The following is a 15,991-nucleotide window of genomic DNA, read 5'->3' on the forward strand; positions in this document are numbered from 1 at the left end:
TTTGTTATCAACTGACAGAATCAATGTTGTATTGCGCCTAACGTTAGCTAGCTAGCTAATATCATTGCGCCATTAGCTAGCTAGATATATACTGGCTTTAGCTAAGCTACATTTATCAGCGATTTACCATTCATAGACCTGTATCAGTATTTACAGTAACATGTGTAACTGAGATTATATACAACTCTCCAGTCCTCTGTCCCAGTTGGGCTGTAACCATAACAGTGTGAGGGCATGACCTGAGAGGGAGGTTTTGTCCTTACATGGGCATTTCACTGATACACAAAATGCTTCCAGAAATATCCTCTTGCATTTCAAATACTGTATAGTTAAAAAAATAGAAATAAAACATCACTAATTCATATTGCACTGAGCAAGTGCTAGTAATAAACTAAAGGTGTCCTGTGACAAGATAATGACCACACTACTACAAGAACTGTGGGGATCAGTTTCAAGGATGAACAATAGAGCCTGGAGCCATATCAGATCTTCATCACTAGGCTAGATAGAAGGTTCTAATACCTCCATGTCACTCTAATTTGGTCAGTACATGTGTTTTGAGGTGGTGTTTTTAAAGCAGGTCAGGTTGTGTGGTTTGACAGTTGCTATATCTCCCACTCCCTCAGGTGCTGAGGCAGAAACAGCTGGACAGTGCAGACTCAGAGGTCAAGCAGGTGTCTGTCCGGAGATTCTCCTCCTTCAACCTGTTCAACAAAACCAGTGTCACGCACCAAGAGACAGATGACCCCTCCGAAGGCCAGTGGGTGGAATACACAAGTGCTTCCTTCCCAGAGTTCAGTGCCTTTCTCAGGTGGGGTTGAAATCCTTGTTGTCCTATGTTTAAGCCGAGCACTGTGCAGCTTACACACACACTGTATAATCATATTTCTCTCTCATTCATTTCCAGAGATAACCTCGGGCCCATCAGAGTGAATGAGGTTCTCAACAGTTTTGACAATACAGGGAATGTCTGTGAGTACATCCTCCATATACATGTTTAAGAGTGTGCGTTCATTTAACCTATGACTACCTCCCTATGATGACCTCCGTTAACACACTGTTTTCCCACTTACATCGATTGCTCTTCTGGTGAGTCACTCAGCCTGTTGGAAAGAGAGAGTGAGAAAAGGCTATTTTTACCATTATCGCTGAGGGCAGATTGAGGATCACCTTTGTGTAAGGACTTAACACAGTCTCATGCAATACAAATGATCTGATGTTACGCTGTGGAAGCCAATCAAATCAGCATCCTGAGGATGAGGTGAGAAGGTCATGCAGCTGTTTTTCCATGGTAATGGAAACATTGTTTTCTGTTCTGCTGCCACGGTGACAGCTGTCCTGTATCGTCTTATATAACGCTGAGTAACAGTTTGGTCAGTAAATCAGATGTTGTTTGTAGAAGAGGGAACCCCTCAGGGAAGGCTGCATCTCTCTGTACTCCCACTAGCAGGCAGCGCTGATCAGCAGTATTCACACAGCAGAGCCAGAGAGAGCCTGGGAGCTGCCTCTCTCTTTCTATGCCTGCCTGACAGCCAGGTCATGTGATCATGTGATCCCCACCAGCCTGGCCTTTAGCAGGCCCACATACCTGCTACCCAGTGGGGTGAGCATTCCACAAATGTGATGAAAGGAACAGATTGGCTAAAGCTGTTATCTGTGTTCTAGCTCCCTCTCAAGTGAGCCCAAACTCGGGTGTTTTGTTATTATAGCTGAGGACTGTGGTCGAACTAGACTGGTGGTCTGGGCTTTTCATTCTGTGTTCCTGTGTGTTCACTTTTCCTCTTTCAGAAAATGGGTCCACAGAGAAAATACAAATAATTTGTCACCCAGGATATACACTGAGTATACAAAACATTAKGTACACCTTACTAATATTGAGTTCCACCTCCCTTTTGTCCTCAGAACAGCCTCAATTCGTTTTGGCATGGACTCTACAAGGTGTCGAAAGCATTCCACAGGGATGCTGGCCCATGTTGACCCCAAATGGTCCCACAGTTGTGTGAAGTTTGCTGGATGTCTTTTGGGTGGTGAACCATTCTTGATACACAGGGGAAACTGTTGAGCATGAAAAACCCAGCAGCGTTGCAGTTCTTGACACCCTCAAACCGGTGCGCCTGGCACCTACTACTGTACCCCGTTTAAAGGCACTTAAATCTTTTGTCTTGCCCATTCACCCTCTGAATGGCACACATACACAATCCATGTCTCATATCCTCCCCTTCATACACTGATTGAAGTTGATTTAACAAGTGACATCAATAASGGATCATAGCTTTCACCTGGMTTCACCTGGTCAGTCTGTCATGGAAAGAGCAGGTGTCCCTAATGTTTGCGCCACTCAGTGTATGTYGTGATGTAACAGTACACATGGTAATCATTGTATGTAGCTATGTAGACCTATGCATAGATTAATCCTCATTTTAATCAATAAGATAATAAGGACCGCTTGTGTTTGAGTGGATGTCTTAGCACCCCATAGTGTATGTCGAGCCTTCTTTACAGTCACCTGATTGGTTCCGGTTATTCCTGTGTCTTCATAGCTATGGGAATCAGAGGGTCATCTGTGAGCCAGATGGCTACACAGGGGTCTAGGGTCGTGGTAGAGGTCAAAACTGGGACTGTACTCAGTCATCCCACATTATCAGGTCACACAGCACAGCATATACCATCACCTCAGCTAATCCTGATGGACCTGAAAACAGCCAGAAATAATAAGCAGTGGGTCCCCTTGCCCTTATTAGCATATCTGGGTTACATGTAGGCCTAGCTGGTGTAAACTAGGGGTCATAGGTAATACTAAAATGCACTCTGACCCTTCAGTATAATAGAGTAATTATTCAGATGTATTGTGGCATTATACCAAACAAGGWTCTTTACTTCTGAAAGTCTCTACCTCTAAGTATTAGAGGTTCTACAGAATTCTGTCTCAATAGAGATTGATGTGGTATGAAATAGACAGCTGTAGGCTAGATGTTGTTGTTATTTGTCAGGAGAGCTGATGATCCTACCTGCTTAACTTTGTCTGACCTGCAGCTAATCTGGTGTCCAGTTGGTTRACTGAGGGATGAGAGAGGTGACCCTATCACCAGGACCAGGGTCTCGGGTTAAGAGGGTACAAGAGAACCCATCTGGTAGGAATGTGGTGCTTCCAGCTCTGTTCGTTCCCCTCAATGACCACAGCAGGATGCTGGTCTTCTCCACCTCCCTCGCACCATCCCAGCTGGAGGAGCTATTCACTGGCTCAGATAGATAGATATCTGGMTCCTTGACCCACATCTGGTCTGGATTTTCCTGGGGAGGGAGAGGGAGGTGGAGGTAGAGATTCTAGAGGTAGGGGGCCCTGGGTCCTCACCGCTAGGCAGGGCCTTTCAAACCCTCCTCTCAACCACTTCTAATTGATCTCACGCATTGCTAGGCCCAAACATCTCACCCCAAATACCCCTGTCAGAAAGGCTGGAGGGGGAGCTCAGGAGCTCATTGTCTGAAGAGGGGGTGCCCCTTGCCTCTGTGTTAGCCTCCCCCCATCCCCCTCCACCCCCACTCCACATCACACATCTCTAAATCCTCCCCTGAGGAGAGTACAAGCCACAATCCTTGGGCTCCTTCTCTTCCTGAATGGGAGTCCAAAACGCTGGGGGTGGATTAGTCCTGCAAATGTGTGCTTCGGTGCTCTATGCTGCATTGGCCATAGGAGTAGGGCTTGTAGGGGGGCTTGTTTTGGGGTTTAACTGGCCTTGTTTCCTGTGAGGACCAATGTTTCCAGGCACAATGGGGATAGGTGGGGCTGAAGAGGTTTTAGCTGGGTACATGAGAGCCTTGTTGACACAGGGTTTGGACTGGAGAGGAGCGGCTGGTTTGGGGGGGGGGGGTGTATGCTAGGCTAGGTCACACGTTGGGTTCAGATAGTCATGTGTCTTAGAGAGCTCCTCCATTGTAGGTTTCACTCTGTGCTGTCATAAGACTCTACAGGGAGGTGTTGTAAGACATGCTGTGGGATGAGCTGGGTGAATCAGGGCTACAGGGGCCATCCATATGCTGTGGGATGAGCTGTGTGAATCAGGGCTATAGGGGCATCCATTCAGACCTCTGTTCGGACACAGCAGGTCTCTGGAAATAGGCAGCCTTTATAATGTGGCTCCTTTACAAAACCACTCATTGTCACTTTGGTTACAACTCTTTTTAGTCTTCTAATCGTCCTCATTACCCGGTGACACGACCCCTCCTGCTGTCTCGTAGGCCCGAGAGCTTACATACATCACCGTGTGTGTGTCTTTGTGTGTGTTCAGATACCATAGCTCTATAATGGATGATCCTGCCTTAATGCAGAAAGTGTTTGAGCATGAATATGTACGCCTGTGTGAGTGTGTGTGCACATTTGTGTATGTGTGAGTGTACTGCATACTGTGTGTGCTTTAAGAGGTTCCCCCTGTGGCCCTCCCTTGTGCCAACCCTTTAGCAGCCCCTGTTTGCATAATTATGCTAATTCACTCTGCCAGAATGCTATCTAATTATATCCCGTTAGACAATGGCGGAGGGCTGGGGCCCTGGGTACTACATGCAGGTCTGGGGGCTGTAACTCTGACACACTGTGACACTGCAACTCTTAACTCTTGTGTTGGTGACAGTTAATTAGTGCTCCCCTGTGTGTGTTTACAGGCCAGGCTCTGTGACGAGCCTATGTGCCCCTCAGTGTAACACTATACTGGTGGAGCGACCAGTGCTGCTACACACAACCACTGTTACAGTGGAGTCATTGGCTTAGTTAGAGAGCATGGTGCTGCTAGCACCACTAGGGTTGCGGGTTAGATTCCTGCATGGGCCACATTAAGGCTACTGGGTATGTCACTATGAATCCTAAGTTGCTTTGGATGAAGGTGTCTGCTACTACATGACAACTGCATTTATTTACCCAATTATATTATATTTACAGTCTTGAGTTAATCTAGTAAATTGTAAAAAGCAAAGTAAATGGTTTGTGAGTGTGATGTGAGTGTACCCTTGGGCCTGTCTGTTTGCTAGGGGGAGGTGTTGGCTGTGATGATTAGCTTTTGGGCCCCGTGTGGCTCAGGGGATGAGAAGTGGGGAAGAGTTGCCAGTTGACTTAATTTAAGGTAATTGGTTTGGTCCATATCTTGAGGAAATGGCTTTGCCTTCTACAAGGGTTAGGCTGTTAAGAGCTCAGGGGTTAGTGTCCAGGGCAGGCAACTGTCCTAGCCCTGTATAGAAGAAAAAAACATTCTCAGAGAAAAACACACACACACAAACAATAGACGTACCCCTGTGGTAAATAGCCAATGAATGCAATGGCTAGTGAAATAAAGCCCCGGTGAAGTGTATGGTTGGTTGGGTATTGGTCAGTATAGGTGGTAGGAGATGGGGGTGGTGAAACCTGAGCGTTGCCAATGAGCAGGAGGATTAGAGCGGAAATGATGGTGGCCCAGTCAGAGCTGCCCAGAGCCCTGCATTGTTAGACCAGTAATACTGTGGTAATTACAAAGACTACATACTTTAGCAGCCAGCTCTCTCTCTCTCTCTCTCTCTCTCTCTCTCTCTCTCTCGTCCTCTCTCTCTCTCTCTCTCTCTCTCTCTCGTCCCTGTCTCTTATACACATCTAGATGTGTATAAGAGACAGACATACTTTAGCAACCCCCCCCCCCGTCCTCTTTTCTTCTGTTGCAAAGGTATTAGAGGGAAAATGAAAGAGGGAGAATGAAAGAGTAATACCACACCCCAGAATGGCACAATTATTGGATTTTTCACCACTTTAGTCACCCTCCCCAGAAGCCAACCCTCCCTCCCTCCCTCCTCGCCTCCTTCTAATCAGGTTTTTAATTCCAACCTGGCCCGGTGTGTTAACCTACACCTAAAACACTCTGTGAACCCTACGCTTCCGATTCTACAGAGATCCATAGGAAGTCAAATTATTTGCTAAGGCCACTATATGCCAAGCATGAACATGAATGGAATGAAATTGTGGATAGGTGCAGAGCTGTTCTCCCTATTATACGTGATGCCTGCAAATGTCTGCCTGCACATTGTGAGTGTAATGTGTATATGCACATTGTGTGTGTGAGTGTCCTCCCATTAGAGAGATAAGTGATTAGTGCATGGTGGTTAATTAGTGGCTCTTCGCTCTGCGTCCGTGGAGTGCCATGCCGCATCATCCTATTGGTCCTTTCCTTCCACCCTTTTCACCTCACAAAACCCTTTGCCGCTGTTTGCCTAGCAACGGCTACACGGCTGGTGAGGAGTCGTCCGGGCCTAATGTAGGCTACTTGATGATGTTTTAAAACAAATAGATGATTATCTGATTAGCGTCTTGGTTGAGAGTGCAGTTTATAAATGGCCACCCTGCAAGATGCTTGAAACATCCTTCCAAAACCCGCATCAGGAGAAGGGACCACTAATCATGTGTTAGTCTAAATGATGTTTGTGTATAATGTTTGTGTACTTGTTTCATGTGTTCTTTTTGTATCAGTTGCATTGCTTTGTTTGTGTAGATGAATTATTACGGTGCACTTGGTGTTGTGGTCTTTTGATTTGTGTGTTTTATGATTTATTTATGTCTGTTTTATGTGCTGTAAATATTCATATAAATTCATGAAAAATTCAAACTGTTCATAAAAATGCATGTCATCAGCATACTTGTCCCTTTTTGTGTATCTGCGCTCTACATTTGAGTGAATTTTGACATCAGTTTATTACCTTGTCTTTGACGTTGTTGTTGATGTGTTTGTCAGTGAGGTACGCGACCATTAGCTAGCATCCAAACCCCATTCCCTTACTTTAGTGTGGTTGTGTTCACACTTGCAAACCCCAGAGTGGCCCTGTCAGTCAATCACTGTTGTGACGCTAATGGAGATGCTAACGCTAATGTAGCTTTTGTAGGCCCTAATCTAGCCTACAGTTGCGCATGYATTTAAGTGGCCCTCCGAGGGAGCTGTGCTACTGGAGGATCCCTGGGCTCTGGGGCTCTGGGCCTGCAGGGAACATTTTCCTGTGACTTTAGTGGCAGCCAAGGGAGCCAGTCACTCTGTCAACCCCAGGAGAACACACTCACAGCCTGGCAAGTGACAGAAGGCACAGTGGCGGTGTTCATTTAGTGACTGACTTGTATGTGGATGGTAAGTGGGCCCTTTAAGACTGTTTGTTTTTAGTCAGGGAAATGTGGAATTGTGCTGCTGGCTGACAACAATTAACATAGTCTTTTTGTTTGTCTCTCTCTTTTCATTTAGTCTTTCTCTCTGTCTCTCGCTCTGTCTGTCTCTCAGTCTGTGTATTTGTCTCTCTGTCCTCCCCTTCTCTATCTCTCCATCTCTCTCTCCATCTCTCTCTCTCTGTAATAGCTTGGCCAGGCTGAGTGCAGGCTGCGGGGCCCCTGCAGCAGTGTTTTAAGGTCATAGCGCGCTCTCTCAATAGTGCTGACTGGGCCAGTGTCTCACTGACAGCTGATCCAACAGCCCTAGCAGGCTGGAGACAGTCCATTTCTCACCCTCCTCCTCCCTTTCTTCTCCTCCTCTCTCTCCCCCTCTCTCCACAGCGGGTGATGGCTGGGCCAGCCTTTGTGTTTGGCCAGTCAGGCCTAAACCCTGGCCCCGGGGGCTGCTCGCCGGGAGAGCCCAGGCCAACTAGCGTTGGTATTGGGCGAGGTAGACTAGCGTTGGTTTGTGGGGGCCAGGTGGGTAAGACTAGCGTTGGTTTGTGGGGGGCCGGTGGTAGACTAGCGTTGGTTGTGGGGGGCGGTGGTAGAACTAGCGTTGGTTGTGGGGGTGGCGGTGGTAGACTAGACAGCGTTGGTTGTGGGGGGCGGTGGTAGACTAGCGTTGGTTGATTGGGGGGCGGATCGGTAGACTAGCGTATGGTTGTGGGGGGCGGTGGTAGACTAGCGTTGGTTGTGGGGGGCGGTGGCTAGACTAGCGTTTGGTTGTTGGGGGGGGCGGTGGTAGAACTAGCGTATGGTTGTGGGGGGCGTGGTAGACCTAGCGTTGGGTTGTGGGGGGCGGTGGTAGACTAGCGTTGGTTGTGGGGGGCGTGGTAAGACTAAGCGTTGGTGTTGTGGGGGCGGTGGTAGACTAGCGATTGGTTGTGGGGGGCGGTGGTAGAACTAGCGTTGGTTGTGGGGGCGTGTGGTAGACTAGCGTTGGTTGTGGGGGGCGGTGGTAGACATAGCGTTGGTTTGTGGGGAGGTGGGTAGACTAAAGCGTTGGTTTGTGGGGCAAGGTGGTAGAGCTAGCGTGGTTGTGGGGCGGTGGTAGACTAGCGTTGGTTGTGGGCGGTGGTAGACTAGCGTTGGGTTTTGTTGGGGGAGTTTGGTATAACTAGGCGTTGGTTGTGGGGAAGGTGTATACTAAGCGTTTGGTTGTGGGGAGGTGGTAGACTAGCGTTGGTTGTTGGGGAGGTGGTAGACTAGGTTTGGTTGTGGGGGCGGTGGTAGACTAGTGTTGGTTGTGGGGGGCGGTGGTAGAGCTAGTTGTTGGGTATGTGGGGAGGTGGAGACTAGTGTTTGGTTGTGGGGAGGTGGTAGATCTAGTGTTGGTTGTGGGGAGGTGGTAAGACTAGGTTGGTTATGTGTGGAGGTTGGTATACTAGCGTTGGTTTGTGGGGAGGTGGTAGACTAGCGTTGGTTTGTGGGGGCGGTGGTAAGACTAGCGTTGGTTGTGGGAGTTGTAGACTAGTTGGTTAGTTGTGGGGGGGGGGGGCGAGGTAGACTAGCGTTGGTGAGGGGCGAGGTGGACAAGCGTTGTTGTGAGGGTGGTAGTACTAAGCATTGGTTTGTGGGGGTGGTAGACTACAAGCTTGGTTGTGGGGGTGGTAGAAGTGTTGGTGGGGGGAGGTGGATAGACCTAGTGTTGGGTTGGAAAGCAGGTAGACTAGTGTTGGGTTGGGAAGCGGGTAGACTAGTGTTGGTTGTGGGGTGGTAGACAGTGGTTTGGTTGTGGGGTGGTAGACTAGTGTTGGTTGTGTGGGTGGTAGACTAGTGTTGGTTGTGGGGTGGTAGACTAGTGTTGGTTGTAGGGGTGGTAGACTAAGATGTTGGTGGGAGGCGCCCGTAGAACTAGTGTTTGTTGGAGGGGCAGGGTAAACTAGCATTGCGTGGGGGGAAAGGTCACCAAGCGTATGTTGGGGGGGGGAGGGGGGGGGGGGGGGGGGGGGGGGGGGGGGGGGGGTGTAGACTACGTTTGTTATGGGGGAGTAAGACTAGTTCTTAGTTGTGGGGAAGGTGGTTTAAGACTAGATGTTGGTATGTGTGGGGGGTAGACTAGTGTTGGTTGTGTGGGGGGTAAGAACTAGTTTGGTTGTATGGGGGCGAGGTAGACTAGTGTTGGTTGTGTGGGGGGGTAGACTAGGTGTTGGTTGTGTGGGGTTGTAGACTAGTGTTGGGTTTGTGTGGGGGGGTAGACTAGTGTTTGGTTGTGGTGGGGGGTAGACTAAGCGTTGGTTGTGGGGGGCAAGGTAGACTAGCGTTTGGTTTGTGGGGGGCCGAGGTAAGACTAGCGTTGGTTGTGGGGAGGTGGTACACTAGTGTTTGGTTGTGTGGGAGGGGTAGACTAAGCCACCGTGCTTCTACACCCTGTATTACTTGCTGTTTGGGGTGTTAGGCTGGGTTTATGTACAGCACTTTGACGATATCAGCTGATGATAAAAGAGGCTATATAAATACATTTGATTTGATTTAAAGTGTTGGAGGGGGGTTAGACAAGTGTTGGTTTTGTGATGGGGGGTAGACTAGTGTTTGGTTGTATGAGGGGGCGACGGTAGACTACGACGTTGGGTTGTGTGGGGGGGTAGACTAGCGTTGGTTGTGTTGGGGGGGGTAGAATAGCGTTGTATGTGGTGGGGGGCAAGGTAGAAACTAAAGTTTTGGTTGAGGGGGGGGTGGGGGGCAAGGTAGACTAAGCGTGGTATGTGGGGGAGGAGGTAGAACTAGAGTTTGGTTGTGGGGGCGAGGGATAAGACTAGCGTTTTGGTTTGTGGGGGGCGGAGGTAGACTAGCGTTGGTTGGGGGGGCGCAGGTAATACTAAGCGTTGGTTTGTTTGGTGTGGTAAGACCCAAGTGTTGGTTGACAGGGGGTTTGTGTAGACCCTAGTGCTGTTTTGTGGGGGGGTGTAGACTAGTGTTTTGGTTGTGTGGGGGAGGTGGTAGACTAGTGTTGGTTCTGGGAGGGAGGTGGTAGAACTAGTGTTGGTTTTTCTGGGGGAGGGGAAGACTAGTGTTTGGCTTCTGGGGGGAGGTAGTATGACCAGTGGTGGGTTGTGGAGGGGCGTAGACTAGTGTTAAAGGGGGGCAGAGGTAAACTAGCATTGGTGGGGGGGAGCGTGGTATACTAGCGTTGGTTGTGGGGGAGGTGGTAGGGTGGTATACTAGTGTTTTGGGTTTGTGGGGAAGGTGGTAATACTAGCGTTGGTTGTGTGGCGGTGTAAGACTGGTGTTGGTTGGTGTGGAGGTGGTAGAAATGGTGTTGGGTTGTGGGGCGGTGGTAGACTAATGTTGGTTTGTTTGGGGCGGTGGTAAGACTAGTGTTGATTTGTGGGGCGGTGGTAGACTAGCGTTGGTGTGGGGAGGTGTAGACTAGCGTTGGTTGTGGGGGGGTGTAGACTAGCGGTTTGGTTGTGGGGGGGTGTAAGACTAGCGTTGGTTGTGTGGGGGGTGGCTGACTAAATGTTGGTTGGGGGAATAGACTAAGTGGTTGGTTTTCTGGGGGGTTGACTAGTGTTGTTGGTTGTGTGGGGGGTGGTTGACTAACGTTGGATGTAGGGGGGTGACTAGTTGTTGGTTGTGGGTAGGTGTAGACTACCGTTGGTTGTGGGAGGTGGTAGACTAAGCGTTGGTTGTGGGGAGACGTAGCCTATGTATGGTTGTGGGAGGTGTAGACTACCGTATGGTTGTGGGAGGTGTAGACTAGGTGTTTGTGAGGGGGGTGTAGACTAGGCGTTGGTTTTTGGGGAGGTGGTATACTAGCTTGGTTGACTTGTGTTGGTTGTGGGGAGGTGGTATACTAGCGTTGGTTGTGGGGGAAGGTGGTTAGACTAAAGTGTTGGTTGTGGGAGGTGATATGCTAGCAGTTGATTGTGGGAGCGGTTGGTTAGACTAGCGTATGGTTGGTGGGGGAAGGTGGTAGACTAGCGTTGGTTGTCGTGGAAGGTGTAGACTAGCGTTGGTTTTGTGGGAGGTGTAAGACTAAGCGTTGGTTGTGGGGAGTGGTAGACTAGTTTCTTGGTTGTGGGGAGGTGGTAGACTAGCGTTGGTTGTGGGTGTAGGCGTGGTAGAACCTAGGCGTTGGTTGTGGGGGGTGGTAAGACTAGCGTTGGGTTGTGGGGAAGGTGGTAAGACTAGCGTTTGGTTGTGGGGAGTGGTAGACTAGCGTTGGTTGTGGGGGGGTTGTAGACTAGCGTATGGTTGTGGGGGGGTGTAACTAGCTTGGTTGTGGGGGGTTTGTAGACTAGGCGTTGTTGTGTGGGGGTGGCTGACTTAGCGTTGGTTGTGTGGGGGTGGCTTGACTAATGTTGGTTGGGGGGTTGACTAAGTGTTTGGTTGTGTGGGGGGTGGTTGACTAAACAGTTGGATGTGGGGGAAGGTGGGTAGACTTAGCGTTGGTTTGTGGGGAGGATGGTAAGACTAGCGTTGGTTGTGGGAGGTGGTAGACCTAGTGTTGGTTGAACTTGTGTTGGTTGTGGGGAGGTGGTAATACTACTGTTTGTTGTGGGGGGTGTAGACTTAGCGTTGGTTGTGGGGAGTGGTAAGACTAGCGTTTGGTTGTGGGGGGGGTGTAGACTAGCGTTGGTTGTGGGGAGGTTGGTAGGACTAGTGTTGGTTGTGGGGGGGGTGTAGACTAAGCGTTTGGTTGTGGGGAATGTGGAAGACTAGTGTTGGTGGGGTGGGTAGACTAGCCCGTTGGTTGTGGGGAGGTGTATACTAGCAGTTGGTTGTCGGGGGGTGTAAAGACTAGCGTATGGTTGTGGGGGTGTAGACTGAGCGTTGGTTGTGGGGGGGGTATATAAGCCGTTGGTTGTGGGTTTAGGTGGTAGACTAGCGTTGGTTGTGGGGAGGTGTTGTTGTAGACTAGCGTTGGTTTGGGGATGGTTGGTAGACTAGCCGTTGGTTGTGGGGAGGTGGGTTATACTAGCGTTGGTTGTGGGGAGGTGGATATACTAGCCGTTGGGGTTGTGGGGCGGTGTATACTAGCGTTGGTTTGTGGGCGGTGGTAGACTAGCGTTGGTTGTGGGGCGGTGGTAGACTAAGCGTTGGTTGTGGGGAGGTGGTAGACTAGGCGTTGGTTGTGGGGAGGTGGTAGACTAGCGTTGGTTGTGGGTAGGTGGTAAGACTAGCGTTGGTTTGTGGGGCGGTGGTAGACTAGCTCGTTGGTTGTGGGGAGGTGGTAGAACTAGCGTTGGTATATTGTGGGGAGGTGGTAGACTAGCGTTGGTTTTGTGGGGAGGTGGTAGACTACGTTGGTTGTGGGGAGGTGGTAGACTAGCGTTGGTTGTGGGGGAGGTGGTAGACAGTGTTGGTTGTGGGGAGGTGGTAGACTAGTGTTTGGTTGTGGGGAGGTGGTAGACTAAGTGTTGGTTGTGGGGAGGTGGTTAACTAGGTGTTGGTTGTGGGGAGGTGGTAAGACTAGTTGTTGGTATGTGGGGAGGTGGGTAGACTAAGTGTTGGTTGTGGGGAAGGTGGTAGACTAGTGTGGGTTGTGGGGAGGTGTGTAGACTAGTGTTGGTTGTGGGGTAAGGTGGTAGACTAGTGATTGTTATGGGGAAGGTGGTAGACTAAGTGTTGGTTTGTGGGGAGGTGGTAGACTAGTGTTGGTTGTGGGAGGTGGTAAGACTAGTGTTGGTTGTGGGGAGGTGGTAAGACTAGTGTTGGTTGTGGGGAAGGTTGGTAGACTAGATGTTGGTTGTGGGGAAGGGTGGGTAGACTAGTGTTGGTTGTGGGGAAGGGTGGTAAGACTACGCGTTGGTTTTGTGGGGAAGGTGGTATACTAGTGTTGGTTGTGGGGGGCGGTGGTAATACTAGTGTTGGTTGTGGGAGCGGTGGTAGACTAGTGTTGGTTTGTGGGGCGGTGGTAGAACTAGTGTTGGTTGTGGGAGGTGTAGACTAGTGTTTGGCTTGTGGGGAGGTGGTAGACTAGCGTTGGTTGTGGGGAGGTGGGTAGACTAGCGTTGGTTGTGGGGAGGTAGGTAAGACTATAGCGTATGGTTGTGGGGGGTGGTATACTAGTGTTGGTTGTGGGGGGGTGGTATAACTAGAAGCTGTTGGTTGTGGGGAGGTGGTAGACTAGCGTTGTTGTGGGGGGTGGTAGACTAGCGTTGTTGTGGGGAGGTGGTAGACTAGCGTTGGTGTGGGGGGTGGTTAGACTAGCGTGGTTGTGGGGGTGGTATAGCTAGTTGTTGGTTGATGGGGAGGTGGTAGACTAAGTGTTGGTTGTGGGGAGGTGGTAGACTAGTGTTTGTTGTGGGGAAGGGTGGTAGACTAGCGTTGGTTTGTGGGGAGGTGGAAGACTAGTGTTTTGGTGGGGGGTTTAGAACTTAGAGTTGCTTTGTGGGGTTGGAAGACCAGTGTTGTGTTGGGGGGTAGGTAGACTAGTGTTTAGTTGATGGGGGGCTGAAAACTAGTGGTTAGTGAGGGCAGTTAGACTAGTGTTGCGTTTGTATGTGGGGGTAGAATCTAGTGTTGGTTGTATGAGTGGGTAGACTAGTGTTGGTTGTATGGGGGGGTATGACTAGTGTTTGGTTGTATGGGGGGTAGAACTAGTGTTTGGTTGTATGGGGGGGTAGCACTATTGTTGGTTGTATGGGGGGAGACTAGTGTTGGTTTTTATGGGGGTAGAACTAGTGTTGGTTGTATGCGGGGTAGAACTAGTGTTGGATATGTTATGGGGGTAGACTAGTGATTGGTTGTATGGGGGGGTAGAACTTGTTTGGTTGTAATGGGGGTAGACTATTGTGTTTGAAAATCAAATGTATAATGGTCACATACACACATGGTTAGCAGATGTTATTGCGAAGTGTTGCAATATTGCTTGTGGGGGGTTACGACTAGTGTTGTGTCGTTTTGGGGGGCGGTTGGTCTAGGTATTGGTTGGTGGGGTAGAGTAGTGTTGGTTGTGGGGTGGTGGTAGAACTAGTGTTGCTCGTAGGGGGGCAGTAGACTAGTGTTGGGGTTCTTGTGTGTTGTTCTGTGGTTGGGTGGACTAGTGTTTGGTTGTGGTAGGGACTAGTTGTTTGCTCGTATGGGTGGGTAACTAGTGTGGTTTTGGGGGGTGGATTTAGACTAGTGTTGGTTGTGGGGGGTGGTAAACTAGTGTTGGGGGGGTGTGTGTAGTAGAGCGGAGAACAGTATTCGTTATTAGAAACCCTGCAAACAAAAATGTCTCCATCTGGGAGCCTCCTTCCCTGTGGCCTTCTGGCGCCCGGATACGCCCTGTCTAAGGCCCCTAACACACACACACACACACACAATGAAAGACTCAGTGGGGTGGCCTATGGAGGTTTGGGTACGTTCTGTCTGAATCTGGTTACACAGCAATGTTCTTGTAATCCCACTACACACACACACACACAACACACACACACACACACACACACACACACACACACACACACACAACACACACGCACACACACACACACACACACACAACGACACAACACACACAACACACTTCTACTTTTTAACGGCCCAGATGACTCCCCATCATTACTACCACAATGGAGCAGGAACAAACCTGTTATACACATTGGGAGACAGAGAGAAAAGAGGTAGGGAGGGAGGGAGGGGGTGTTCTGGCCCAGCAAGGAGCCTGCCACAATGTCTTCTGTTTCCTCCTCTGTTTACCCCTCTGCCCCTCTTCTGACCCCCCCCCCCCCCCCCCCTTCTGTCCCTCCCGTCAGTCTACCCCTCTGTCCCTCTTCTGACACCCCCCCTCTGTCCCCTCCTTCAGTTTACCCCTCTGTCCCCTACCGTCAGTCTACCCTCTGTCCCCTACCGTCAGTCTACCCCTCTGTCCCCTACCGTCAGTCCTACCTCTGTCCCCTTTCTTGACACCCCCCCTCTGTCCCTCCCGTCAGTCTACCCTCCTGTCCCCTACAGTCAGTCTACCCTCTGTCCCCTCTTCTGACCCCCCCCCCCCCCCCCTTCTGTCCCCTCCCGTCAGTCTACCCCTCTGTCCCCTCTTCTGACACCCCCCCCCCCCCCCTCTGTCCCCTCCCGTCAGTCTACCCCTCTGTCCCCTCTTCTGACCCACCCCTCTGTCCCCTCCCCCCGCGGCCAGGGAACAGGTGGGTTTGGAGCACATCAGACCAGACCACACCACAAACATGTTGCTACCCCATAGAACTAAGTCACTATTTATACAAGACAAAGCAACATCTACAAAGCTGATCCACTGGAGCTACTTGTGGAGGAAATCAGATGGGGGAACAAGATGGAGAAAGAGGGCTGAGAGTAAAATATAGACATAGAAAAGGTTGAAGAAGAGTAGGAGAGAGATGTAGGAAGAGGGGAAATACCAGCGAGTGGATACAGAGAAAGAGCAAGCGACAGAGGCAGAGAGAGATGAATAAGGAGGGGAAGGAGTTAGAGAGCAAAGGAGAGAGGCGACATCAGAAGTAGAGAGAAAGGAAAAGAAAGCGAGACCAGGCCCCTGTCCTGAAAAGCCATGATGCGGAGCCGCATCAGCACATATGAAACAGTGAGCAGGACAATGGACCCGGCTCTGTAACCGGACCCCGTGTGCGTAATCTCTCCGTCACAAAAGAAAAGAGCGAGGGAAGGAGGGAGGACGAGGGAGGGAAGACATGGGGCTCGGCCATCTTAATCTGGCTTCTCATGGCGAGGCTGGAGCCCAGAGGTTGTCATGTTCCAATCCGCCCTCGCAAACATTCCTCATTTTTCACTTGAATTGGTGGTGTTTTGTAGCGAGCGGCCCGTAATTAACACGGGGATCTTCAGAACTCAATGACTGAACATAATTACTTCTCTCCTTTTCTTCTC

General features: G+C 50.2%; 1 protein-coding gene across 1 annotated transcript in view; it reads left to right on the forward strand.

Annotated features, from left to right (window-relative positions):
• The window catches only part of camkmt (calmodulin-lysine N-methyltransferase), a 178,649-nt gene that overhangs the window by 394 nt on the left and 162,264 nt on the right, over positions 1-15,991 (forward strand). The window contains exons 2-3 of the mRNA XM_070444963.1: positions 627-811; positions 908-972. Coding sequence (XP_070301064.1) covers positions 627-811; positions 908-972 — 250 coding nt within the window. The remainder of the gene's footprint in view (positions 1-626; positions 812-907; positions 973-15,991) is intronic.

Source organism: Salvelinus sp. IW2-2015, linkage group LG8 (assembly GCF_002910315.2).
Source record: "Salvelinus sp. IW2-2015 linkage group LG8, ASM291031v2, whole genome shotgun sequence".
NCBI lineage: Eukaryota > Metazoa > Chordata > Actinopteri > Salmoniformes > Salmonidae > Salvelinus > Salvelinus sp. IW2-2015.